General features: G+C 43.5%; 1 protein-coding gene across 2 annotated transcripts in view; it reads right to left on the bottom strand.

Moving 5' to 3' along the window:
• The window catches only part of RAP1GDS1 (Rap1 GTPase-GDP dissociation stimulator 1), a 191,391-nt gene that overhangs the window by 20,721 nt on the left and 145,736 nt on the right, over positions 1–24,934 (bottom strand). For both annotated transcript variants that reach the window (XM_040328113.1, XM_040328123.1), the window contains 3 exons: positions 16,650–16,793; positions 10,589–10,720; positions 6,934–7,068 (listed from right to left, as the gene is read on the bottom strand). In XM_040328113.1, the coding sequence (XP_040184047.1) occupies positions 6,934–7,068; positions 10,589–10,720; positions 16,650–16,793 (411 nt within the window). The remainder of the gene's footprint in view (positions 1–6,933; positions 7,069–10,588; positions 10,721–16,649; positions 16,794–24,934) is intronic.

Raw genomic sequence — 24,934 nt, 5'->3', positions numbered from 1 at the left:
GTGTGCTGCCCAGGAGGCGCCCATGGCCCTAGTAGAATGAGCCTTTAATGATACTGGAGGAGTCAACCCTTTCAAGCCGTAGGCCTGAGTGATTAATTGCTTAATCCACCTAGAAATGGTGGACTTTGCAGCTGCCTGCCCCTTCTTGGGCCCATCCGGTAATATGAACAGCACATCTGTTTTCCGGATCTTCTTTGTAGCTCTAAGATAGGCCTTCATGGCCCTGACGATATCCAAGGTATGCAGCAACCCTTCCTTTCTGGAAGTAGGTTTAGGGAAGAAGGATGGTAATACCAAATCCTGGTTCAAATGAAAACTGGATACAACCTTCGGTAGGAAGGAAGGATGAGGGCGGAGAACGACCCTGTCCTTGTGAAAAATAAGATATGGTTCCTTACAGGATAAGGCCGCCAGTTCCGATACTCTTCTTGCGGAAACTATGGCGACCAAAAATACTAACTTCCTTGTCAGTAAAACCAAAGGAATTTCAGCCAACGGCTCAAACGGTTGTTTCTGTAAACTTGACAGAACAAGGTTTAAATCCCACGGGCAAAGCGGGGATTTAACTGGAGGTTTAATACGTAAGACCCCTTGAAGGAAGGTCTTAACCAGCGAGTGGGTGGCCAGCGGCCGCTGAAACCACACTGACAGAGCAGAAATCTGTCCTTTGATTGTGCTTAATGCCAATCCTTTATCCACTCCTAGCTGGAGAAAACTTAAAACTCTATCAATGGTGAATTTGCGAGAAAGCCATCGCTTGGACTCACACCAGCCTACATAGGCCTTCCAGACCCTGTAATAAATCACCCTAGAGACCGGTTTCCTGGCTCTGATTAGGGTAGAGATTACTTTCTGAGACAGACCTCTACCCCTGAGAATCAGGGATTCAGCTTCCAGGCCGTCAAATTTAGATGCCGTAAGGCAGGGTGGAGGATCGGACCTTGCGATAGCAGGTCTGGCCGTAGGGGAAGAGTCCAAGGGTCTCCCACTACCATCTTTAAGATTAGTGAGTACCATGCCCTTCTGGGCCATGCTGGAGCTACCAGGATGACTGGTATGTGCTCCACCCGGATCCTGTGCAGCAGGCGGGGTAGTAACTGGAGCGGGGGAAACGCATAAAGAAGTTTGAACTGATGCCAAGGGCAAACCAACGCATCGGTTCCGCAGGCCATCGGATCCCTTGAGCGGGACATGAACCTGTCTAGCTTCTTGTTGAGTCTCGATGCCATGATATCCACGTCCGGCACTCCCCCCTCTTTGGCAGAGTGCTTGAAAGGTTTGTGGATGCAGAGACCATTCCCCCGGCAATAGAGTCTGGCGGCTTAAGAAGTCCGCCTGAAAGTTGTCCACTCCTGGAATGAATATTGCCGATATGCAGGGCACATGAGCCTCTGCCCATAGGAGAACCAAGCTCACCTCTCTCTGAGCGGCTTGACTCCTGGTTCCCCCTTGGTGATTTATGTATGCCACGGCCGTGGCATTGTCTGATAGAATTCTCACCGGGAACCCCTGCAATTTTGACGTCCAAGCCCTGAGGGCTAGTCGAGCAGCTCTGAGCTCCAAGATGTTGATGGGCAACTGCTTCTCTGGCGTTGCCCAAATACCTTGGCGAGTGCCACCATCCAAAATTGCTCCCCAGCCCGTCAGGCTGGCGTCTGTGGTCACTATCTTCCAAGCCACTGGGCTGAAAGACTTCCCCTTCACTAGATTCTGAGGGTCTAACCACCAACACAGACTTTGTCGGACTCTTGATGAGAGCGGCAACGGGATATCCAAGGCCTGTGGCCTTCTGCTCCATGCTGACAGGATGGCTGCCTGCAGGATGCGAGTGTGGCTCTGGGCGTATGGTACCGCCTCGAATGTGGCCACCATCTTGCCTAGTAACCTCATACATAGGCGAATAGTCGGTTCCTTCTTGCTTAGAACCAGTAGGATTAATTCCTTGATGGCTTTGACCTTTCTCAGAGGTAGAAACACTCTTTGTTGTTCTGTGTCTAATCTCATGCCGAGATATTCCAACTGCCTTGTGGGCAGGAAAGCTGACTTTTCTCGATTTAGGACCCAGCCGAACCTCTCGAGGTATTGGACCGTGAGGGCCACTGCTCGCTCCAAGCCAGGAGACGAGTGATCTATGACTAGGAGGTCGTCCAGGTATGCTAGGATCGTGACCCTTTGGATCCTTAGTTTGGCTAGGATTGGAGCTAGGACCTTCGTGAACACCCGGGGGGCCGTAGCCAACCCGAAGGGAAGCGCCACGAATTGGAAGTGACGCGAAGCCACCATGAAGCGTAGATATTTTTGATGTGGCTGATAAATTGGAAGATGAAGGTAGGCATCCTTTATGTCTATGGACGCCATGAAGTCGTCCTTTTGGAGTGTGGTAGCTGCTGACCGCACGGATTCCATCCGAAATGAGCGGATCTTTAGGTAAGTATTTACCATCTTTAGGTCCAAAATTGGCCTGACATCTCCATTGGACTTCGGGATGATGAATAGGTTGGAGTAGAAACCTAGCCCCTGTTCCAGGACTGGTACCTCTACTATTACTTCCTGGGAAAGTAGATGATTTAATGCCGACATTAATGCGGCTCCTTTCTCCGGATCGTTTGGAATCCTCGACTCCTGGAAATGAAGAGGAAACCTTAGGAAATCTAATTTGTAGCCCGTGGCCACGGAAGACCGTACCCACTCGTCGGGAATGCTGGCTTCCCAAACCTCTGAAAAGAGTCGCAGCCTTCCCCCCACCTTCGTGGGTGGGGGCGCCCCTTCATAAGGTCGGCTTGGGGGCTGGTTTTGCTGGTTTGCGAACCCACTGCTTTCTGCCTCTAGCAGCCTGTCCTTGTGATTTGCTGTTGAAGCCGAAGTTTGCTTTCGCAGGAGGCCGTCGATACTGTTTGGCATTAGAGGGCCCCTGCCCAGGGGAGTACTGTCGTTTAAACGCAGGCCCCTGAAACTTCCTCTTAGTTGGCAAGAGAGTACTTTTGCCATTTGAAATGGTTTGAATGTATTTATCTAGGTCTTCTCCGAAGAGTCGTCCTCCATGGAAGGGGAACCCTACCAGGAGCTTCTTGCATGGGGGCTCGGCCTCCCAGCTTTTTAACCATAAGTCTTCTCATATGGATAAGGGATAACGATAAACGTGCCGCTTGCTGGATAGAATCCTTAATTGCGTCTACTGTAAAACATATGGCCCTAGGGACATCCGAAAATTCTTCTGCCTGCTGGGCAGGAATAAGTTTAAGCATCTGCTTAACTTGATCCGATAATGCTTGAGCAACCCCAATCGCAGCCACAGCTGGCTGTACTACTGCCCCTGCAGTAGTGAAGGAGTTCTTAAGTAGTGCTTCCAAGCGTTTATCAACTGGATCCTTGAATACCTGTATGTTTTCTACAGGGCATGTTAATGATTTGTTAATACATGAGATGGCTGCGTCCACTGCCGGAGTAGCCCATTTCTTGGAAAATTTATCTTCCATAGGATATAGGGCAGAGAATCTTTTAGGTGGTAAGAAGATTTTATCTGGCTTGTTCCAATCTTGGAACAAAACTCCCTCTAGTAGAGGGTGGATCGGAAATACTGCATTGCTTTGAGGCACCCTCAGTGAGCCCAAAGCTGAAACCGTAGATACCTGGAGATCTGGTACTGGCAAGTTGAATGCATTATGGACCAAGTCCGTTAAGGCTTGAATCCACCAGCTCTCCCCTTGGGAGACTGCTCCAGACTCCTCTGTATCCGGATCTTCGATCCCTGAACCTACTTGGTCCTTGTCCAAGAGGTCGTCCAATTCCCCTGAGGAAAGGACCTCCTCTTCTGAGGGTCCGCGTTTGGGCGACGGAGATCTATTCCGCTTACTGCCCCGCATAGCTGCGGCTATCATTTTTCCCATGCTTTTCTGCATCTCTTTTAAAGAGGTGAGTAATACCTCCTCCGTGACCATCTTAGGGTTGGACTGACCCGCGCCAGCTCCAGCCCCAGATCCCGATGGCCCCAAGGCTCCCTGTGGGGAAAGCAGCGGCATAGCTTTGTCCGAGACCTCAGACTCTCTGGGGGAATCCCCACCTCTTGTACCCTCTGACCCGGATGCCATGGTACAATACCGAGGTACACCTGGCTAGCTTATTGGTACCTGGGACTATAAATAGTTAAATGCCCAAACACCTGTTTGGGGGATAAAAAATGCTTCCTCTCCCCTAGATGACACTTTTTTTTTTTTTTTTTTTTAAAATCTTTCTTTCTTTTTCTTTTTTTTTTTTTTTTTTTCAAATCTAGGAAAGAAAAAACATTCTGTCCCCCTGAGTAGTATTGCAAGAAATGCTATGAGATGGAAAAGAAACAGCCTATTCCTAGGCTTGAAAACAGTCTTCTGAAGACTGCAATATTCTTTCTGGCCCCTGTGTGTCCTCGGCGCCCCGTGCTGCCGCTCTGGTCTTTCCTCCCCAGTTCCAAAGTATTGAATGTGGAACAAACAAGGAAGGGCCGCCCCTTCCTTAAGCCACTGACCCGCCCTTCCCCCCCCAGCAATCTCAAACAGGAAATGCCCCTCCCGACCGGGGGGGGGGGGGTTGGGAGGAAGGGACCTCTCTGCTCCAGCAAACTGCAGCCTGCAGCCTGGAACCACGAGGAGGTCAGCGTTTTGCCTGCTTTGCAGGCTCTGAGGAGGAAGACTGAATGGAGCATCGCCTGGAGGCTTGCAGGTAAGCACAGCTCTCTGACACACACATATACTTTTATATCACACAGGCCCCACTCAATGCTTTTCCAACACTACAAGGGAGGTCACATCTTATGGGGAATAATATATATAGAGCCATCCTATCTTTATGATATGTGACTAGTTTGCCAGATGCAGTGCATAACTTTAGGCATGTCCCCTGTGACCCCCCAGAAAAAACCTGCTAAGAACCAAGTTCCGCAAGTTTTCCCCTCACTTACCTGCTCCATGCCGCAGGACTTTGCCAAGCAAGAGGCCCAATCTTCCCCCATCTCGGTGGGGATGTCTAGACCTTCAGGCCCTGGGTTCCTATGAAGGATCCACTATCCTGGGCCCATATAGCACTCTGGCAACAGAAACATTAGGCACCCAAAGGTTTCTAAGTTCTGGGCCCAGGGTCCAGCTCTCTAAAAAGAAAAGCATTATGGGCTATACCCCAAGGGTTTGGGGTCCGGTTACTGACCACTTTAGCGCTGAGGCTTTTTTGGACAGAACCGGTTAGCTCACCTAATCCCAAGGATGCGGAGGCAAGCTAAACCATGACTAACACCTAAGACACTGGCGTAAAAACTGAGGTACTCCTCCTATGGGAGGGGGTTATATAGGGAGGGGCATTTCCTGTTTGAGATTGCCAGTGTCAACACCTGAAGGTACTCCATATAACCCATATAGTAATGAATATGCCGCTCTGTGTCCCATGATGTACGATAAAGAAATGTTGTTTCAAGGGTCAAAATGCGTAGTTTCATTCAAGAGGCAGTTAAGAAAATAAAAATCTCCTAAAATGCACAAATGCTTTTAAGTAAACAAGGACCTTTAAGGTTGCCACAAACAAATATCTCAGTAAGGATGAGCTCAGGTATGTTCACAAGTCCATGTGCCTGCCAGGAAGCTGCCACTCCGCAGCTCTAATCACAGGCAGTAAGACATTTCCCAATCTACGACTGCACAGATCAGGAAATGTTTCACTCCCTGTGATTGGCGCTGCAGAGTGTCAGCTTTCTGGCGGGTGCGGGCGCATGGACTCGTGAACATGCCTGAGCTCATCCTTACTGAGGAGGATAAGAGGTGGGACATTTCACTATGCTCCCATGATTGGATCTAGCTCTGTTGACCAATGAGAAGTGTGTGGTAAAATACTCCTATTATATTGGATTACCAATTCATAAAAAAGGATTGAAGCTTAGAAGTGGGAACTACTGGTCTCTTCACAGCCCTCAGTGTGATTACGAAAAGCAATGCTCACATCTGTTGCCTTACTAGAATTCCTAAACATCATATAGCTCTCTAATGCTCACTTTTTTGATTAAAATAGGAATAATATCTGCGCTTGGTAAAGCAACAACGTACAGCAGCTAAGCACTATACAGATAGTAGGTACAAAAACAGATATATAACAAAAAGTGTAGCGCTATAAAAATAAAATTAGTTGATACAGGTATGCATGTACCAAAAACGTAGGTATTAAAGTGCAAATATCGACCGTGGCTATTAAACATTAATCAGTACAGTGTGCAACAAAAATTATGAAGTAAAGCCCAATGCATCATAAAGTGCTCAGAAATAAAACAACTGTACACATATGCATATAATTCATAAGTGACTCAAGTTGAGACATAACATATAAACTTGACTACGTGAGACCCGTCACCACTAGTCACAACTAGTCTTGTAGATAAACCATGGGTTCCATTTTATGTCGAAAAGATTCTTAGTGTTGTTTATTGAATGATAGATGCTTTCTACCTCTTATTTCTTTGATTCTTGAAATGATTTGTGGGATTGAGACACAAGCTTCCTTCCAGTGTGGATAAGCTGTGTAAGATGTGTTTAAGTCTAGTATGTTTTGGAATAGTAAGCAGTTGAGGTGTGTGAGTGTAAGTTCCCAACCTGCTAATTTGCTTATAAAATTGCATTTACTTCCTTCCAATTGGGGGATAGTTTATCACAACTCCAAAATATGTGTAAGAAGGTACCCGGAGAGTCACATCCTCTGAAGCAGTTGGGAGAGACATCTGGACATATTATATTTAGATGAGCGGGTGTATAATACCATCTGGTGAAAATTTTAACTGCGGTCTCCCTTATTGCCAAGGATTTGGTTCAATATCCTAAGTTCATGCACATGGAGTGGTATTTTGGGCATTCAGTTCCGATTCCCATTTTAACATATATGGAAGTTTCTTCTAATGTTCTTTTAAATGGAATATTGTAAACTTACCAGGAATGGCCAAGTTCCTTAGAGCACTTAGTGCTGCATGCTGTACTGTTACATTGCCACCTTCCACATGCCCATCTAGGAGATCTATGAGTTTCTGTACAATGCCATTGTCCACCATATGGATGCAGTTCCCATCTAAAGTAAACATATTACCATGAACCCTGGTATGCAATATACACAGAGATAGGACTGATATGCAGTAAAGATCAGCATGTGGTTCATACAGTTTCAGTGGTCAGTCATCATATCATATATAAAAATGGAAAAAATATTGCGCATACCATATAAACAAAACAAGTGAAAATTAAAAAATTAAAAGCTGCGACTCAAAAATGTTATACAACATCAAAATACATAAAGGGGAAAGGGAGACGCGCTGAAATGTGTATACTGTGCTTAAATAATGAAATAAAAAATACATAGTGGTACAGTGAATAGGTTGACACTGGATATGTAACAAAAAGCATATACACAATGTAAATGAAAATAATTGGGATGGAAACAAAGTCAAAGGTAAGCAGAGATGAAGATAGTGTTGCCTAGTATGCGGTTGGTCCAAATAATGGTGCAGTAATGCCTAGACACTGAGTGTTTAGTATACCCACTGCGTATATTACTGATATGCTCGTTAAGGCGAACCTGTAAAGGGCGTTTAGTCCTGCCCACATACTGCAGGCCGCATGGGCACTGGAGCATATCAGTAATATACGCAGTGGGTATACTAAACACTCGGTGTCTAGGCATTACCTGTCTACCCACAGCAAGTACTCCAATCAAACGATATTTTTGGGCATTGATAAGTTCAATGAACATTGGAGGGGGGTGATCTGGTTCGTAGTATTTCCAGATCAGAAATGTCGTGGGTGCACAAACTGAAATGTTACACACCCTATGGCTTAAATATAGATGTTGATGCCAATTGTTTCAGTGACAATTCTTAGGGATGTAACCATGTCTCTCTTCTCCCTTCTTTCTTTCTTTTTATACTACCTGTTTTTCTTTGTAAATTCCCAATTTAATGTTTGGATATTTTTAATGGATTATGCTATCTTTTTAAATGTATTTTCATACACTGTTGCTTTTATATGGAATTCATGTTCTGATAGCTATAGTTTTTCCCTTTGTGGGTTGCTCTCATGTTTCCCACAAACATGGGGAGGTAATGCATTTGTATGAGAATTTAGTTTAACATGTAAACTTGAGGTGGGTCTCACTCGGCTGCCCTTTTCTTTGCCTGTGCTCTATTAATTTTTTTTGTTTATATATATATTAAATGTGGTTCAGATTTTTCATCTTTTCTGAACATTTTTGGTATAATTTTTTATTATGGTTCATACACATCTGCTAACGATTAGGTATGTGCGCATTGTTCCGTTAAGGTTAATGTGCATATGTAGCCTTGTGAGGGATAGAGATGTTTGCTATCTGCGATCCCCGAGTTCGGGTTGTGACTTTGCCCGTTTTAAATTGTACTGTTTTACAGCCAGGAAGTTTGGTTAAGTGATATTCCAGCTTCCCTTTCGTTTTCCCTAACTTAAGATGGCGTGTGTACAGCCCTGTGAGACCCACATCGAGGCTGGATCCACTCCCATTGTACTCATATGCGGTGACGCAGAGCGCTGCCTTATCCCATGACCAAGTCCCAATAGAGACGAAACGTTTGGAGGCGGCGTTCTGACGTCACTGCATCACGTGCTAAGGACCAGGAAGAGACGGGTACACGCTCTGCCAGCTGGCCGGCTTATGTTTTTTTTGCTCCAATTTTACTAAATTGATGTAAGTGCGCATTCTTTTTTACTCATTAAATGCTTAGAAGGTTTTACACTATGCGAGTCTCCCTTGGTTCTTTTTGCATATCCTCGAATGTTAACACTCCCTGATGATTGAGACATTGGTGAAGACTCGTTTTTATTACCCTGATGGATGTTTCCTTATACCTTCACTTTGATTGATGGATGTTTCCTTGTATCCTCGCTGTGTTTGATTTCTTTGAGATCTCAGGCTCTGGTAAGGGTCAGTGTTTGATGGTGGTGGAGGTTCTTTGTCACTGCACCGTTATTTGGACCAACCAGACACTTGGCAACACTATCTTCATCTCTGCTTACCTTGGACTCTGTTTCCATCCCAATTATTTTCATTTACATTGTGTATATGCTTTTTGTTACATATCCAGTGTCAATCTATTCACTGTACCACTGTGTATTTTTTATTTCATTATTTGAGCACACTATAGACATTTCAGCGCGTCTCCCTTTCCCCTTTATCATATCATATGGAAGATCTACTGCAGTTTACATACAGTATATCCAATTTGCCAATGGGCACATATTTAAGAATTTTCGAAAATACAGCGCATCCACAAAGTGTTTGCATCGCTTCACTTTTTTCACATTTTGTTATGTTATAGCCTTATTCCAAAATGGATTAAATTCACTATTTTCTTCAAAATTCTACAAATACCACCCAATAATGATAACATGAATGGAGTTTGTTTGAAATCTTTGCAAATGTATTAAAAAATAAACAAAAATTACATGAAGACTTGAGGCTGTAATTGGTGCCAGAGGTGCTTCAACAAAGTATTGAGCAAAGGCTGTGAAATACTTATGTACATGTGATTTTGTTTTTAATTTGTTTTAAATTTGCAAAGATTTCAAACAAACTTCTTTCAAGTTGTCATTATGGGGTATTGTTTGTAGAATTTTGAGGAAAATATTACATTTAATCCATTTTGAAATAAGCCTGCAACATAACAACATGTGGAAAAAGTGAAGCGCTGTGAATGCTTCCCGGATGCACTGCAAGATAAATAAAATTTGCCATAGGCAAAACTGTAAAAAAACTTTTATAATTGAAATAATAATAATAATAAAAAAAAAAAAAAGAAGTATTTTGATAACATTCTTGAGTTAAAATGGCAGTTCATAGGTTACTCATTACAAACTGAGTCTGGGTGGGTCAAATGCAACAGCAGAGTAACTGTCACAGCAGGTTGCGCTGTCTGTCACCTAAACTCTGGAAAACGTATTTATTTTTCTATACAGAACATATCGATAAAATTACATTGAGGGGAGCAGTTTTGGGTGGAGTTCATTCGATCACTGGCTAGGTCTTTAGCTGGTCATACGTGACTTAGCTGCTCTAGAAAACTGAACAGATTCCTCCATCCACAAAACTGAGATGAATGGAGGAATCCTCCCCACTGTTATTGTATTCTGACAGTGGGGACCCCTCTGTCAGAATACACAACAAAACATTTCTAACAAGCCCTCTTGTGAAAAGTTAATAATTCGTTTGACTTCTCTCAGACGGAAATGGCAAAGTTTGTCCAGTTCCTGCTGAACCATCTATGGGCAGCTTTGGCAGGGAAATCATCAGTCACACCTCTATAACCTGTAACAGACTTCTCACCGCCTTGTATTATCACATAATCTGAAGGAGAGTTCTGCAGAGGAGAAGTGATGTAGCATCTCCTAGCAGAATTCACTTCAGCAATTGATACTGTAAGCTCCCTTACTAAGCAAGCAGCCTTACGCCACTCTACATAAAATGAATTTACCTTTCCAGAGTAAATCCAACAGCAGATAATCAACATTCTCTCTACATTATGTAGCAGAATTACAATTTCTGATTCACATTACATAATTGGTATTACCATTTCTGGCAAAGTTGGCAATCGCCAAGGCACCAGCTAGTTGTAACTGGTGATTCTGAGATGGAAGCCAAGACAGCACCCTCTGAAAGACGCTTCCTTTACCCCCTTCAAACAGCTTCTGCATGGACTCATCTGTGAAAAGAGACACATTAAATATGAAATCTGTGGTACTACAACCTATTTCAGAGAAAAAAATCAAACCAAAACAAGCCAGTTTGTGTCGCTAAAAGCAATAATCATCACTGAATTACCTAAAGGGGTTGTAAAGGTACAATTTTTTTCTCCCCTATAGCTTCCTTTACATTAGTTCAGCCCTCCTTCACTCACCTCATCCTTCGATTTTGCCTTTAAATATCCTTATTTCTTCTGAGAAATCCTCACTTCTTGTTCTTCTGTCTGTAACTACACGCAGTAATGCAAGGCTTTCTCCCTGGTGTGGAGTGTCATGCTCGCCCCCTCCCATGAGGGGGCCAGCATGACGCCCACTAACACACAGCTCCTTTATCTGCAACGTAGAGAGCATCCCGACTCTCATGTAGTCCAAGGGAGGGGGCAAGCACGACACTCCACACCAGGGAGAAAGCCTTGCATTACTGTGTGTAGTTACAGACAGAAGAACAGGAAGTGAGGATTTCTCCGAAGAAATAAGGACATTTAAAAGCAAAATCGAAGGATGAGGTAGCCATTTAGGAGAAAAAATTGTACCTTTACAACCCCTTTAACATGGGCCCTGGACTGTTTTCAATGAATGGCTAAAGTTTAACTGGATCATAAGGGTAAATGTATGCAAACTGTATTTGTGTTTAGTCAATTCAAGTTTTATTTAAAAACTGGACTATGAAACAAAGTACATTGTATGAGATATGAGACTCTAGTCCACTTACATACAGTACTAGCTAACCAATCCAAAAAGGCAAGTAGATGTCATAGGGAAATGTTGACATACAGTATAGGTTAAAAGAGGTAGCTCACATATCTTCATCATCCTTTTAAAGTGAAAAAGCCAACAGAAACACCAACAAAAATTAGAATCTAATGTAAAGAGGGTGGGAAAAGTGGACAGAGAGGAAGGTAAAGCATAAGCAAAGATGGAATTAGCAGGAGGGGGAGGGATATACAAAAGTGGAAAGGAACAATATAAGAATACAAGAGCTATAGCAAGATAAAGAGCAGGGAGAAGCAGAGTGCTAGGATACAAAGAGCAGAGTAACATAAGCTAGAGAAGGGCTTGGAACTGTAATGAAATATCTGGTAAAAACAGTCAATTGATTAAAGTGATTGTAAAGGTAATTTTTAATCAAACATATCTATACTTACCTGTGCAATAGCACAGAGCAGCCGCAAAGCTCCTCGTTTCAGTTGCCCCACTGGCTCTGATGGCCCCTCCCCTCTGTCCATTGACACAGACAGCTAGACTTGGCCCCGCCTCCGGCTTCCTTGTCACTGGCTTTGATTGACAGCACTGGGAGCCAGTGAGACCCGGAAGTGAGGAGAGAGAAAATCTGCAGGCGTGCATGGCGCTGGATCGAATGAGAGCTCAGGTAAGTAATAAGAGGGGGGGGGCAACATCTAAACATTTTTTACCCTAATGCAAGGAATGGATTAAAAGGAGAGGTCCAGCCTGAGCTAATTTAGTTTAGCTTCTCCTAAGGGTCACAGGGGTGCAATTTGTTTTGCACGCCTGTAACCCAGTTTAAGCAGAGAACGGTCTGAAGTCTGCTCTCCGCTGACATCACTGGGATCAGTCCAGGCACCACATCATCCCAACTCCGCGACCGATGGCAGTCTCAGCCTCTCAGCGAGCTGCTGAGACAGGAACTCCCCATCTCTTCACAGTACAGAGCTCCAGTGAGCGTGGAGGAGCAGAGCAGGAGAGCTGCTGCCTGACAGGCAGCAGCTCTCTGCTCTGGAAACTGAGAGAACCAAGCCATCGGCGGTGTGCAATTGCTCGGTTTTCAGTGCAGAAGCGGCAGGGGACAGATTCTGCATCCACCTAGGCAAATATGATTATGGGAAAAAAAATTATCCCATACTTCTCTTTTAAAGTAAAAAAAGTTTAGGCTTTGAAATAGGCTTGAATTTTGTATGAATCCTTGTACACTAAGCATTATGAAAATGCTCCATTGTGTCTTCATCTTGTGATACCAGTCACTTCACATGCATTATTTCGTTGTGTTTTGATCTTAGTATGGGTTTGTGAAATATTTCTGAATGTTTTGTTTGAATTTTAAACTTGAATCATATGCAGTGATAACTCCTTGCAAATTACTCAAATGATGGTGTCAGATCATACAGACAAAACTGGTTCCAGGTACAGGCAATTTGCACATGTATTGTGTATTATTGTTTGATCATCCTAAAGTCCGACTTTAGCCCAACCTTTACAACTTATAGATTTATACTTCTGGACTTTGCTTAGCACTTTAAAGCGGTAGTTCACCCTCCTTCACCCCATTATTCCATTACTTTCGGCATCGTAGCGCGAGCTACGGTATGCCGGTCCTAAATTTTTAATCCCCGTACTCACTGTGCTATTGTTGATTGAAGAATCCGACTCCCGCGGGGAATGGGCGTGCCTATGGAGAGGGAGGATGATTGACGGCCGGCTCTGGCACGTCACGCTCCCCGAAGACAGCCGGAGTAGGTCTCGGCTATTCACAGCGCCTGCGCACAGGCTATGCGCAGGCGCCGTGAATAGCCAAGCCTATTTCGGCTATTTCCGGAGAAGCGTGACGTGCCAGGGCCGGCCGTCAATCACCTTCTCTCACCATAGGAACGCCCATTCCCCGGATTCTTCAATCAACAATAGCACAGTGAGTACGGGGATTAAAAATTTAGGACCGGCATACCGTAGCTCGCGCTACGATGCCGAAAGTAATGGAATAATAAAAAAAAACATTTTTTTTTTTTTTTTAACAGGGTGAACCCCCGCTTTAAAAACCTAACTTTTCTTTTATTGCCTCCATACCGCTCTTGCACTACGTCAATCTCCTCTTTCCTGGCAACTGACTGAAGGTGAGAAGGATTAATGGTGAGAGTTTCCTGTCCTCTAATGATGCTGGCCAAGTTGAACTTGCGGAGCTGTGTGTGAGAGCAGCGGTCTACCCCCAGCAAATGGATACACCCCCTGGCAGTCACAACTACTTAGCTCCAATTAGCAGGCAGCACAACTCCCTGTCTTTGGCCAAGCGGTAAAAGCTTAGGCTACAACAGGGATCTAAAGGAAACCTTTATTGAGAAAAAATACAAAGGCTGCTATTGCGAATCACCTTCGGAGAGAAAAGCCTAAAGGATGGCAAAGCTAAAATTAGCTTTCCTTTTGGCATGCCCCTGTGCCCGAAACAGCTGACCACTCTGCCCTAATTATAAACCTTTCTAGTAGTAACCACATCTGTGTGAACACGGAGCGTTCATGTACAGAAGGTTGTTAAAACAAACCAGCCATTAGAGAAATGATGCAGCTGCCATTGCAGAATTCCTTTTATAAATGCTGGTGTCCAGACAGTTATGTTGACCATCTGCCTACAATATTTCTGATTATCTAACCATGATCCAGTATGCAGATAAGGAGTCAGAAGTTCCTCTAGGCATGCTTGTTCAAGGGCAATGACTAAAAGCCACAGGACAGCCAAACAGCCGGCATATTAAGGAGAGGTTAGCAATCACACAATCTACATTACTTTAAAGTGTATCTAAACCCAAGAACAAAATTAAATATTGCAGCTTACCAGTTCATATATGTTATGGCTGCATTAGTTAACTTTAGGCCTTTTCTCCTTTATTTTCACCTGGTGATCCCACTGGTAGCACACTTCCTGTTCTGGGGTGACAACACTCAGTCACTATACCTATAGAAAAGCTGCATTGTCACCCTAGGCCAGAAAATGTGTTAAAAACTACAGAATATCTCCTCCTTCCCATCAGAGGTGAGGTGTTTGTAGTGCACAAGAAAGCTGGGAACACAGAGAACTATGATATATCAGTTCAGTGCATAGGAAGTGACGAGGACACTGCATTTCTGGCAAATTCCGATATTTTCTGCGCTAGCGTTCTTAGCCTGAACAGAAACAACGAATGCAGGCACCATGTCCAAGTACTAGTTAGTTCTACAAAAAAAATTAAAACATTTTGTTCTTAGGTTTATGTATAATTCAAGGGGTAAGTTATTCGCACATTAATATTCAGTGCTTCATTAAGTTAAAGAGGCCTCCCTTTAAGCTGCTAATTCCATTGCCTCCGTCTTGCCACTAGGGTGACCACGTGTCCCAGATTGCCCGGGACAGTCCCGCATTTTGCAGGTCTGTCCCAGGCACATTTATTCCAGGACAATACAGTGTCCCAGAATGAAATCTAATGCCCCCAAAAAAGGCAGCCACATCACCGCTTTACTCACTGACAGTACTTGTCCTGGCCAAGGAATGGCTGGAGGAGCACAATCCCCGCCCCCTGCTTGTGATTGGAGAAATCATAAATCCCGCCTCTTGTGTCCAATCACTGTGCTGTGATTCGTTACAGCACAAGCTGATTTTTGGGAAGGGAGGGTGTCCCTGAATGGTAGTTTGGAAATGTGGTCACCCTACTTGCCACCCTGCATGGCAGGACGTACCTAGCACTTGGCATTCTGAGAAAGGCGAAAGATTCTTTTTCTTTTTCTCTTTCTCTTCATTGCTACTTGTTCATTCTACTTTTCTAGCTGGCTTTCTTTCTTTTCATCCTCCCTTTCTTTGTGGCTTGGGCCCTCAGGCTTGGTCCTGTTGGCCTTGGACACAGGATGCATTATTTGTTTTACAATTTGGAATACTGATATCCTCTGCTATGTGCCTGCTTGAATTTTATTTTTGTTATTTTATTTATTATTTTTATTTTTTTGTCAGGTTGTGTATCGTATAGCAACTGTGCTTTTAAGTTCTACATTTACCCTGCTGTGTTAACCGGTATGTTACCTAAGCCAGTATTAGGTCAATCTAGCAGGCCACTTGAGTTGAGGACATTCTATTGCTGGCCTTCTGGATTCGCTTTTGGATCCCTAGGAGCTGGATTGATCTCAGGTCTACGGACTATCTTTTCTGATATATGATAGCTTATGGTGTGTCCTCCACTGCTTTTTTCTTTTGTATTCTTTTTTGTTTGCTGATGTGTTTTTTTCAATAAAACTCTTTGTACAAGAGAAAGGCGAAAGAATATATGGAATATGGAATATATTTAGATATTCGGAGGAGGGGAAAGCCCTGATGGATGTGGATTGAAGGGGGGACGGCTGCTGTGGGGTCCGTTGGGGGGGGGGGGGGGAGACAGGCAGGTGGGGGGGGGGGGGTTTATTAGTTTTTTTGTTTTGTTTTTGTTTTGGGGATGGGTTATGGATTGGGGGGGGGTTAAGTAAAGTGAAACAAGGAGACACAGTTTAATTGTCCCAATCCTGGTGGGACACCGGTCTCCCGCTAGGAAGGGGACAAAACCGTAATGAGGTAATAAAGGTGTTATCAGAGTAGAGACTCAACCTCAGATGACTGATGGAGGGGAAGGAAATAAGGATAAGATAAGAATATTTAAAATGTATTTTGGTTTTTCTTCCCTCGTCTACAAATGGAGAATGATACGATGGGGAAATGTTTCGGAGTTTTTTTTTTGGAAATTATGTGGATATCCCTGTTATATGTGATCTGAGGGGGCTAAATCAGAGGAATACCCCTTAGGTTTGTTTTTTTGTTTTGTTCCTGTGAATTTCTGTTTTCTTTGTTGTTTAAAATCAAATAAAGGATGATTAAAAGAGAAAGGCGAAAGAATGCGGACTGAGCATGCATGGGCAGGGAACAAAGGAGTGCTCATTCGTGAGTGCCCAGGCTGCACATCCAATCCTCAGTATGTCCTGCCATCTGCAGGACATAGAGGGGAGGGTAATGGAATAAACAGCTTAAAAAGTAAGCATTCTTTTACTAAGCAGAGCACTACAATACTGAAGATGCTGTAATGCATAGGAAAGTTTTAAGCAAGAAACATTAAAAGGTGGACTGACCCTTAAAAAAAAAAAAAACAGAAAAAGAAAAACAAATATAGTATTTACCTCCTAAAAGTAGCAGCACCATGAGATCTGATGCAGTTTTCAGCTCTGCAACATCTTCATCCTTCTCGCTGTTCACAGTTTCATGGACAATATCAAGTAAACATTCTACCAGGCCGGCTTCAACAAGTTGCAGTTTAATAGCATCTGGAAAACACAAACAGCAAGCATTAATTCACACCAGAAATGCTCCACAAGGATATGCTTTTAACAAACATCACACAATACCATCTGGTAATTAGCTGCTAGCAAATGTAATAAAGGTGACTTGCAGCACTCTTGAGGCATCTACAGTGTTTGCAGACTTTCACCTGTGATTTAATAGGTAGATGATCTACCGGTATATCATTGGGCATTTTACCGGTGTACCATCCGCATCCAAGATACTGTTGTGTAAAATCCCCCGCTGGATTCTTATACTTCACAGAATCTATAGATTATTATCTCCATGCCGCAGTTCTCACAGACACTGCTCTGTATGAAGCCAAACATTCTCTATAATGTATGACAAAACAACGAGAAACCCCACTGCAGCTGGGCATTGATGGGAACATTGGCACAAAGATCTTGTCATCAAAGTCCAATTGTATAAGAAGGCAGGGGACAATTCAATCAACAGAAATGTCAGTTTTCTGAATAACGGCATGCAGGGATAAATCTGATAACCATGTCCCTGGCAAAATGTTTTCAGCCTACTGTAGTGCAAACTGACCAAGCCAACATTATTGTTACCACGCTAAGGTAGAAGCAGTGCAGTATTGTTTCTACATTAGGTGTACATTTTTTTGGGGGGGGGGGGGGGAGGTTAGAAATGTACTGAAATGTTACCAAGCGACATTTTATTAGGTCAATTAGCCACATAATGGTGTGATACTTTGGATTGTGTCCCACCTCGTAGGATTGAAAAAAGTACTGAATGCCATATTTTATTCCACCATGAACTGCCATGATAGAGAACGAGAACAAGGCTTTTTACCTTGTCTATGCGGCCCGTGTTGGGAAAGTCTGTCCAGCTTAGTCCAAAGTGTCTGGTGTGAACAGGTTCTTAATGGGAGTATATAGTTCTACTTTAAACCTGTAGTAAATGGCATATTTTTTTTTTAAACCCTGCAAGACAATGGCATAAGGTGCTAGTATGCATCATATACTAGTACTAGTGATTTTTATCAGGACTGCGACATTGCAACTGACAGATCGGACACTTTTGACACATTTTTGGAACTATTGACATTTATATAGTGATCAGTGCTAAAAAAAAAAGAACTGATTACTGTGTAAATGTCACTGGTAGGGAATGTGTTAACACTAGGGGGTGTTAAATATGTTCTCTCGTTTGTGTGTGGTAGGGGGAGGGGGGGGGGGCTGACTACACAAGACATATCGCTGTTCCTACCTTGGATGAAAAGAGGTCCTGGACTGCCGCACTCCTTAAACTATATCTTTATTCAGCAAGTGAAATCCAAAAAACAACCAACAATGTTGCAGTCAAAAAGAAGTGAACAAAAGGAAAAGGATGGCTGACATGTTTCACATCATGTGATGCTTACTCGTAGCACACATGTCAGCCATCCTTTTCCTTTGGTTCACTTCTTTTTGACTGCAACATTGTTGGTTGTTTTTTGGATTTCACTTGCTGAATAAAGATATAGTTTTAAGGAGTGTGGCAGTCCAGGACCTCTTTTCATCCAATGCACCTATGCATAGCCAGCACCCTTTTGGCTTGGTGGGACGGAAGCAAAGCCAGGGGATCAGCAGTTTTCTGAGCGGTATTATTTCTCACTTCAGCTGTTCCTACCTTGTAGGAGCAGACGATCTGTCTCTCCTCCCCTGATAGAACAGGGATTTGTGTGTTTACACACACACACACACACACAAATCTCTGTTCTGGCTCTCGTGCCTGCGATCGAACCAGGCCGGTGGTCGCGCACGTCACCCATTGCGGTTTAAAGGGCCAACGTACAGCTACAGCGATTTGTGGGATAGTTGACCTGCCGCAGTATAATGATGAGGGCTGGTCGGCTAGTGGTAATAAAATAGGGATACCTAATAAAGTGGCTACTAAGCATACTGTATCTATTCACAGTTCTAAAGTATAACCTGCAGTCCAGTATTGCATCAAATGACAGTCATTGATGTATGTGATAGAAAAAATTATATATATATATACACACACACACACACATACACACACACACATATACATGAACAATAAACAATATGAACTTCACACTGGGGCCACCCGTGCATTCATGGTAAAGAGTTTCTCATTTAAGCGGTGCTTTTTGGACACTAGCGGGGCGCTTTTAACTCCAAAAAAGGAGTTAAAAACTCTTGTGTTGCGGCGCTTCGGAAGCGCTGCTCATTTATTGCAATGGGCAGGGGCATTTTAGGAGCGTTGGTTCCCAAACCGCCCCAAAGATGCTGCTTGCAAGACTTTTTCTAATGTCCCGCAAGCGCACCGCCCGGGTGTAAAAGCACCCATTGCAATGAATGGGAGGCAGTTTTCAGGCTCTATTTCTAGCGCTAAAACGCCGGAAAACTACGTTGGGGTGAAAGGGGTCCAACAGTTACAACTTTTCTGGGAAAGCTATCCACAAGGTTTATGAGTGTGTCTATGGGAATGTTTGACCATTCTTCTAGAGGCACATTTGTGAGGTCAGGTACTTATGTGGACGAAAAGGCCTGGCTCGCAGTCTCCTCTCCAATTTATGCTAAAGGCTTTCTATTCAGTTGAGGTCAGGACTCTTTGCAGGCCAGTCAAGTTCCCCCACCCCAAACCTCGCTCATCCATGTCTTTATGGAGCTTGCTTTGCATACTGGTGCGCAGTCATGTTGGAACGGGAAGAGGTCATCCCCAAACTGTTCTCACAAAGTTGGAAGCAAGAAATTGTCCAAAATATCTTGGTATGCCCGACGCCTTAAGAGTTCCCTTCACTGGAACTAAGGGGCCAAGCCCAACCCCTGAAAATCAACCACACACTATAACCCCCCCTCCACCAAATTTTTTGGACCAGTGCACAAAGCAAGGTCCATAAAGATATGGATGAGCGAGTTTGGGGTGGAGGAACTTAACTGGCCTCAACCTGATAGAACACCTTTGGGATGAAATAGAGCAGACTGTGACGCCGCTGTTCTCATCCACATCAATGCCCAACCTCACTAATGGGCTTCTGGAAGAATGGTCAAACATTCCCATAGACACACTCCTAAACCTTGTGACCAGCCTTCCCAGAAGAGTTGAAGCTGTTATAGCTGCAAAGGGTGGGCCAACTCAATATTGAACTCTACAGGCCAAGACTGGGATGCCATTAAAGTTCATGTGAGCGAGAGACACACACACACACACACACACACACATATATATATTATATATATTTATTTATTTTGAGATACAGTGCCCTTGAAAAGGTATTCATACCCCCTGATATTTTCCACGTTCCGTCAAGTTACAACCAAAAAACAAATTTATTTTAAGTGACCAGCAGCTATTGTACCTTGTGGTAGAGAAGGAACTTTACCAGTTTGTGAAAAGCCCTTCAGCCTATGCACAGCTCTTCTAATGTTAACCAAAACATTAGCACCAGTGTTCGCCACCTTGAGGTCAAGAGGGATTCCGAACCAGTTTCCAGTTGTGGGGTTCCTGGATAACCTATTGTGTGTGGATTCCTACTCTGACCTGGAGGTCAACCCAGTCCATCACCATTCAGATTCTTGAGCAGGTCAGGTGGACTTTAAACCCTGGGAGGTCATCACCGATTTCCTCACTTTACCTGAAATTTACATGGGGCTGATCTTGTTAAACCAACAAGGTTTAACTTTAATGTCAGGTTTGCCTACTGTATTCTGTCCAGAGGATTGTCCATTCACCTCCGCAAGCGAGTTTTAGGTTTCCTGTTTACAGTTTTTGAAGTGATTACTAACGCAACACATCAAACTAAGAAGTTGCTGCACAAGATCCTGTAGCAGCAGAAAGTCTTCTTGTCCCTGGACAGGAATATCAAGGTAAGTTTCCAGTCATCAGGTGGGGACTATGAGCGCTGTTGTGGGGCTGGAAGGTCTCTCACATCCTAAGGCTATGGTTGCATATGGAGAAGAGAGGAGGAGCCAAGATCGCCAGTGGGGGACCTCAGAAGGAGATTGGGCTGCTCTGTGAAAAACCATTACACAGAGCAGATGAGTATAACATGTTTAATATTTTAACTACAAAAAAAAATTCCTTTAGTAACACTTTAAAGCAGTAATTTTTTCCATCTTTCCGTCTATTAAATCTTCTGTCATGTTGTTTTAACTTTGGATAGTAAAACATTTTTTTCCTGCCAGTTATACCTTATACGGCCCACTTCCTGTTTCTTGTCTGGTAAAAAGCTTATCATGCATCAGCATCATGCACAGCTCTGGCTCTCTCTCACTCAGAGTTTGCCAGGAAGGGAGGGGTGATGAGTCATAAGAGGGTCATTGAGAGCTGCAGAGCTGGAGGTGTGCCTGTGTGTCTCTGTAAATCCAGGAAGTGAACAAGCATCGGCTTTAGCTGCCCACAATTAAAATGGTTGCAGCCAGGCTTAGTAGAGGGAGATTTCTGCAGCATATTTGGCAAGTACAGAATCACAGTATATATAAAAATAATATGCAAAGTGGTTGGAGGGAAGCTTCAGAATGGCAAAGACGTTTTTATTACAAATTATCAATCAAATCAAATCAACAGACTGCAGTTCCCCTTTAACTTTGCAGACACAATCCTGTTGTAGCACTGCCTTGGAAAATTAAAAGCATAGCTTTGTCCTCAAATGAACAAAGAAAATAAGAATTTTTGCACAGTAAAATTGATTTCTCTGCATTTTTTCTCGGACACTGCATCCACCTCTCGCCCTTTCCTTTTTTTTTAGCACTGATGTTTTATTTAACCAAGTTTATTTAGCGGTGTGGGGTTTTTCTTGCTACCAGCAGAGGTCACCCTGGACTGCCTTTTGTTTAGATGTACCTAGCTTCATACTCCTGGAAATTACTTTGCCCAGTAAGTGATTATCTAAAGCAGAACTGTCCTGCAGGGAAGCAGGGAAAATGATTTTACAGTACAAAAAAAAAAAAAATCCTATTATGCTACAACTGTTTATACATAGATGTGAAAATCTCTCCGTTTTCACATACAACAGATCATGAAATGTTAATATTATGTAGATTACTGATAAGGATTTCAATTCTACACCCACTTGCTGCCTTAAACATCAACCTTCCAGAGGCAGTCACTTGTCAAAATGATTTTTGTGTGTAACAGATGTTGCTTTAAGTGCATATTAAACAGCAAAGCTTTCCCAACACGAACAGCTGACAAGCACACAATTGTCCTTTCTGATGCCAACTGTGCCTCAGGAATTTCACATTTTATCCCCCCTGCCCCTCCCCTACCAAACAAACACAATAATTATTTACTCTCAATGACATTTTCAGAGACATTGCAAAGTAAAGTAATGCAGAAATGTATCAATACCCCATTTTGGGAACTGTCCTGGAAGAAGAAAAAATAGGTAAGCCGAGAAAACACAAGGACTAGCACCTTGGTGCAAACTAGAGGTGCAGGTAATAGAATAAAAGAAAGGACAATGAATTTTAATGTTGTGTCCACTGCAAAACACAGGAAGTACATGAAAGTAGGCATCTTTGATGTCCATTGAAGCCAGAAAACTTCACAGATGGCGAGCAATGATTGACCTAGCAAATTCCATGCACCATTTTTGTACCTGGAGAAAGGTGTAGAGAATTAGGATGGAGCAACTGCTCCTTTTTTCTTTGGGGAGAACAAACAGGTTTGAGAAAAAAAATTCTATGGAACCTCGCCTGTTTGAATTGATGGCTATGACGCTTTGAGATTGAAGCTGTTCCAGAGAAACGTCTGCCAGTCTTTGTGGGAACATTGGCAGGTTGTAAAACATGAAGTGGGCGGAGGCAAAATTTCAAATTGTAGTTTGCGTCCCCTGTAAACAACATTCTGGACCTAAAAGTGTAAAATGTCCTGGGCAAAGTGGTCCTCTGTATGTGTACCTTATAAAAGACGTGTTCTGGATTTTAAGTGGATAATATCCACCAAACCATCAATGCAGAGGAGAAGGGTCACAAGCATGAGTTTGAGCTGCTTAAGGACACTGGGATGCCTGAAGATGGTGCCAGGATCCAGAGACATATCCCTGGTCCAGACACTTAAATGTGTGGCAGAAAAGATGTAGCCTTAATGGCAGGCTGTAGTTCAGTGCCAGCAAACATCAATAATACCTCCACAGGGAGAGCCTACTTTTTAAGGAACCCTTCCTCAACAGGATATTTCTGGTCTAAATGCTTAGGAGGGGTAAAGATCTTTTCAGAATTCAGTAAATCAATACAAAACAGGTTGCAACAGTGAGTGTACAGGAGAGGTTTTCAACAGGCTGAAAAGCCAGGCTTCTAACCTAATGCCTAGTACACACTACCGGGATTCCCAACGGGAAAAGATCCATCGGAAAACCAAGGGGAAAACCAAGAACCTGCTCTCTACTTTTCCCCAGTACAGACGTCGGCTTTCCCATCAGGAAAACTCAGATGAAAGCTTTTCCTCTGGAATCCCGAACGTGTTTATGCTCCATCTGAGTTTTTCCCCAAAGGAAAATGGTCAAAAAATGGCTGTTTTCTGCTACACGCAGCTGGGTTTTCGGACGGGAAAAAGTCAGGCGGGAATCTCGGCTGGAAAAGAGATCTGGTTTCTCTTTTTTTTGCGAGGGAGCATACACACAGCCGGGATTCCGGGCCAAAAGCTCTCCTCGCAGTTTTCCCATCAGAAAACCCGGTCGCGTGTACGGGGCATTAGTTTTGGACGACCCAAGTTTCTCTAGGTCAAGGCACATACAAGACAGAAAAGACAGAAATAGTATCCCTACATTTTTAAGTTATATCAGAAGACAGACTGCTCAACCAACATGTCATTAATCGTAGATAAGGCACAATCTTCTTCCCTGAAGAGTACTGCCACTCAGACAGGTCTCAGATTGAAAAATGCAATGAGGGATTCTTACAAGGGTTACTCACAAAGCACTGCAGAAACAGGAAATGTTATGTATCTGACCCGGTCGCTATAAGGCAGCAACGAGGGGGATATCCTGGGCCTTGCTTGGAGCCAGCAGAATCTCAGGCCGAGATGCACATGTGTGCACATATAACACCATGTATTGTGGCACTTGTGGAGGGCAGGTTTTTCCTAGTGGAAGGCCCTCTTTGAAAAGTGCTGTGGTGCCGAAACAATTGTGATGCAGCCTATACAAGGCTTACATGACAAAATTTTAAAAAGTGTATGGTGCCAAAAGTGTGTTGTAGCTCTTAAGAAGCAAAGTGTCTTGTAACACAAAGTGGAATTCCTGCCCAACCATAACTATTCTTAAAAAAAATAAAAATTGCCCTTCCCCCTTCTCCTACCTATCCTGTCTCCCATATGTAAAAAAGATGTGCAATGTCTGGGAATTCCAAGAGTGGTGACCTATAAGCTTCCATAGCCCAGGCATTGTTGGAGCTCCCTCCTTTAACCTGCAACTACATAGTTTCAATAGTCAACGTTTCGCAGCTCAGTTGTGGTCTGAATGGATGACAGTGGCCCAAGCTGGGCTTCAGCACATACTGTACAACACAAACACCCATCTGACAGGCATAATCTCACAGGAGTCTTCAGGGACATGGTTCCACAAGACAGGTGCATTCAGGCCCTGGAACTGTAAAGCACTTTGCAGCAAGGGTATTTAGCAGAGTGCCCAAGTCCAATGCTCAGAGGGCACAGAACAGGCTGGCTCTGCAATTTCAGTGGGGTCCGGTTACAGCTTCCAAGGCAATGCCGAGGATCAGCAGATCTGGCAAGCTGAAAAACAATCTCCAATGGCTCTGCAGCAACTAAATAATCTTGCCAGCACAGAATATAGATCTTGATAAAAAGTAGAAAAAATAAAGTAGTTTGCTTATCTTATAATTTTGGTACAAATCATTGCAAAATTAGTTAGAAAAAAAAATAAATGAATTAAAGCTAAACAATTGAAAAATTAACAGTTAGAAAAATGAAAATCATAAAAAAACAACAAGAAAATACTAATGAAGGGAAGAAGGAAGAAGACGTTAAATTAGGGTAAACTAGGGTCAATAAGGGGTTTAACTCTACATTTACTTACATAAAAAAGCTGCTGGCTGAACTCTTAGCTGAAATCAGCAGCACTCTGCCCATCCCTGCAGCTGTAATCTTCCAGTGCTGTAGGGGTTACTACGATCGGCAGGTCCTGTCACAGGGG

Source organism: Rana temporaria, chromosome 1, assembly GCF_905171775.1.
Source record: "Rana temporaria chromosome 1, aRanTem1.1, whole genome shotgun sequence".
Taxonomy (NCBI): domain Eukaryota; kingdom Metazoa; phylum Chordata; class Amphibia; order Anura; family Ranidae; genus Rana; species Rana temporaria.
The sequence above is the reverse complement of the archived record's forward strand: the minus strand, read 5'-3'. Positions and strand labels throughout refer to the sequence as shown.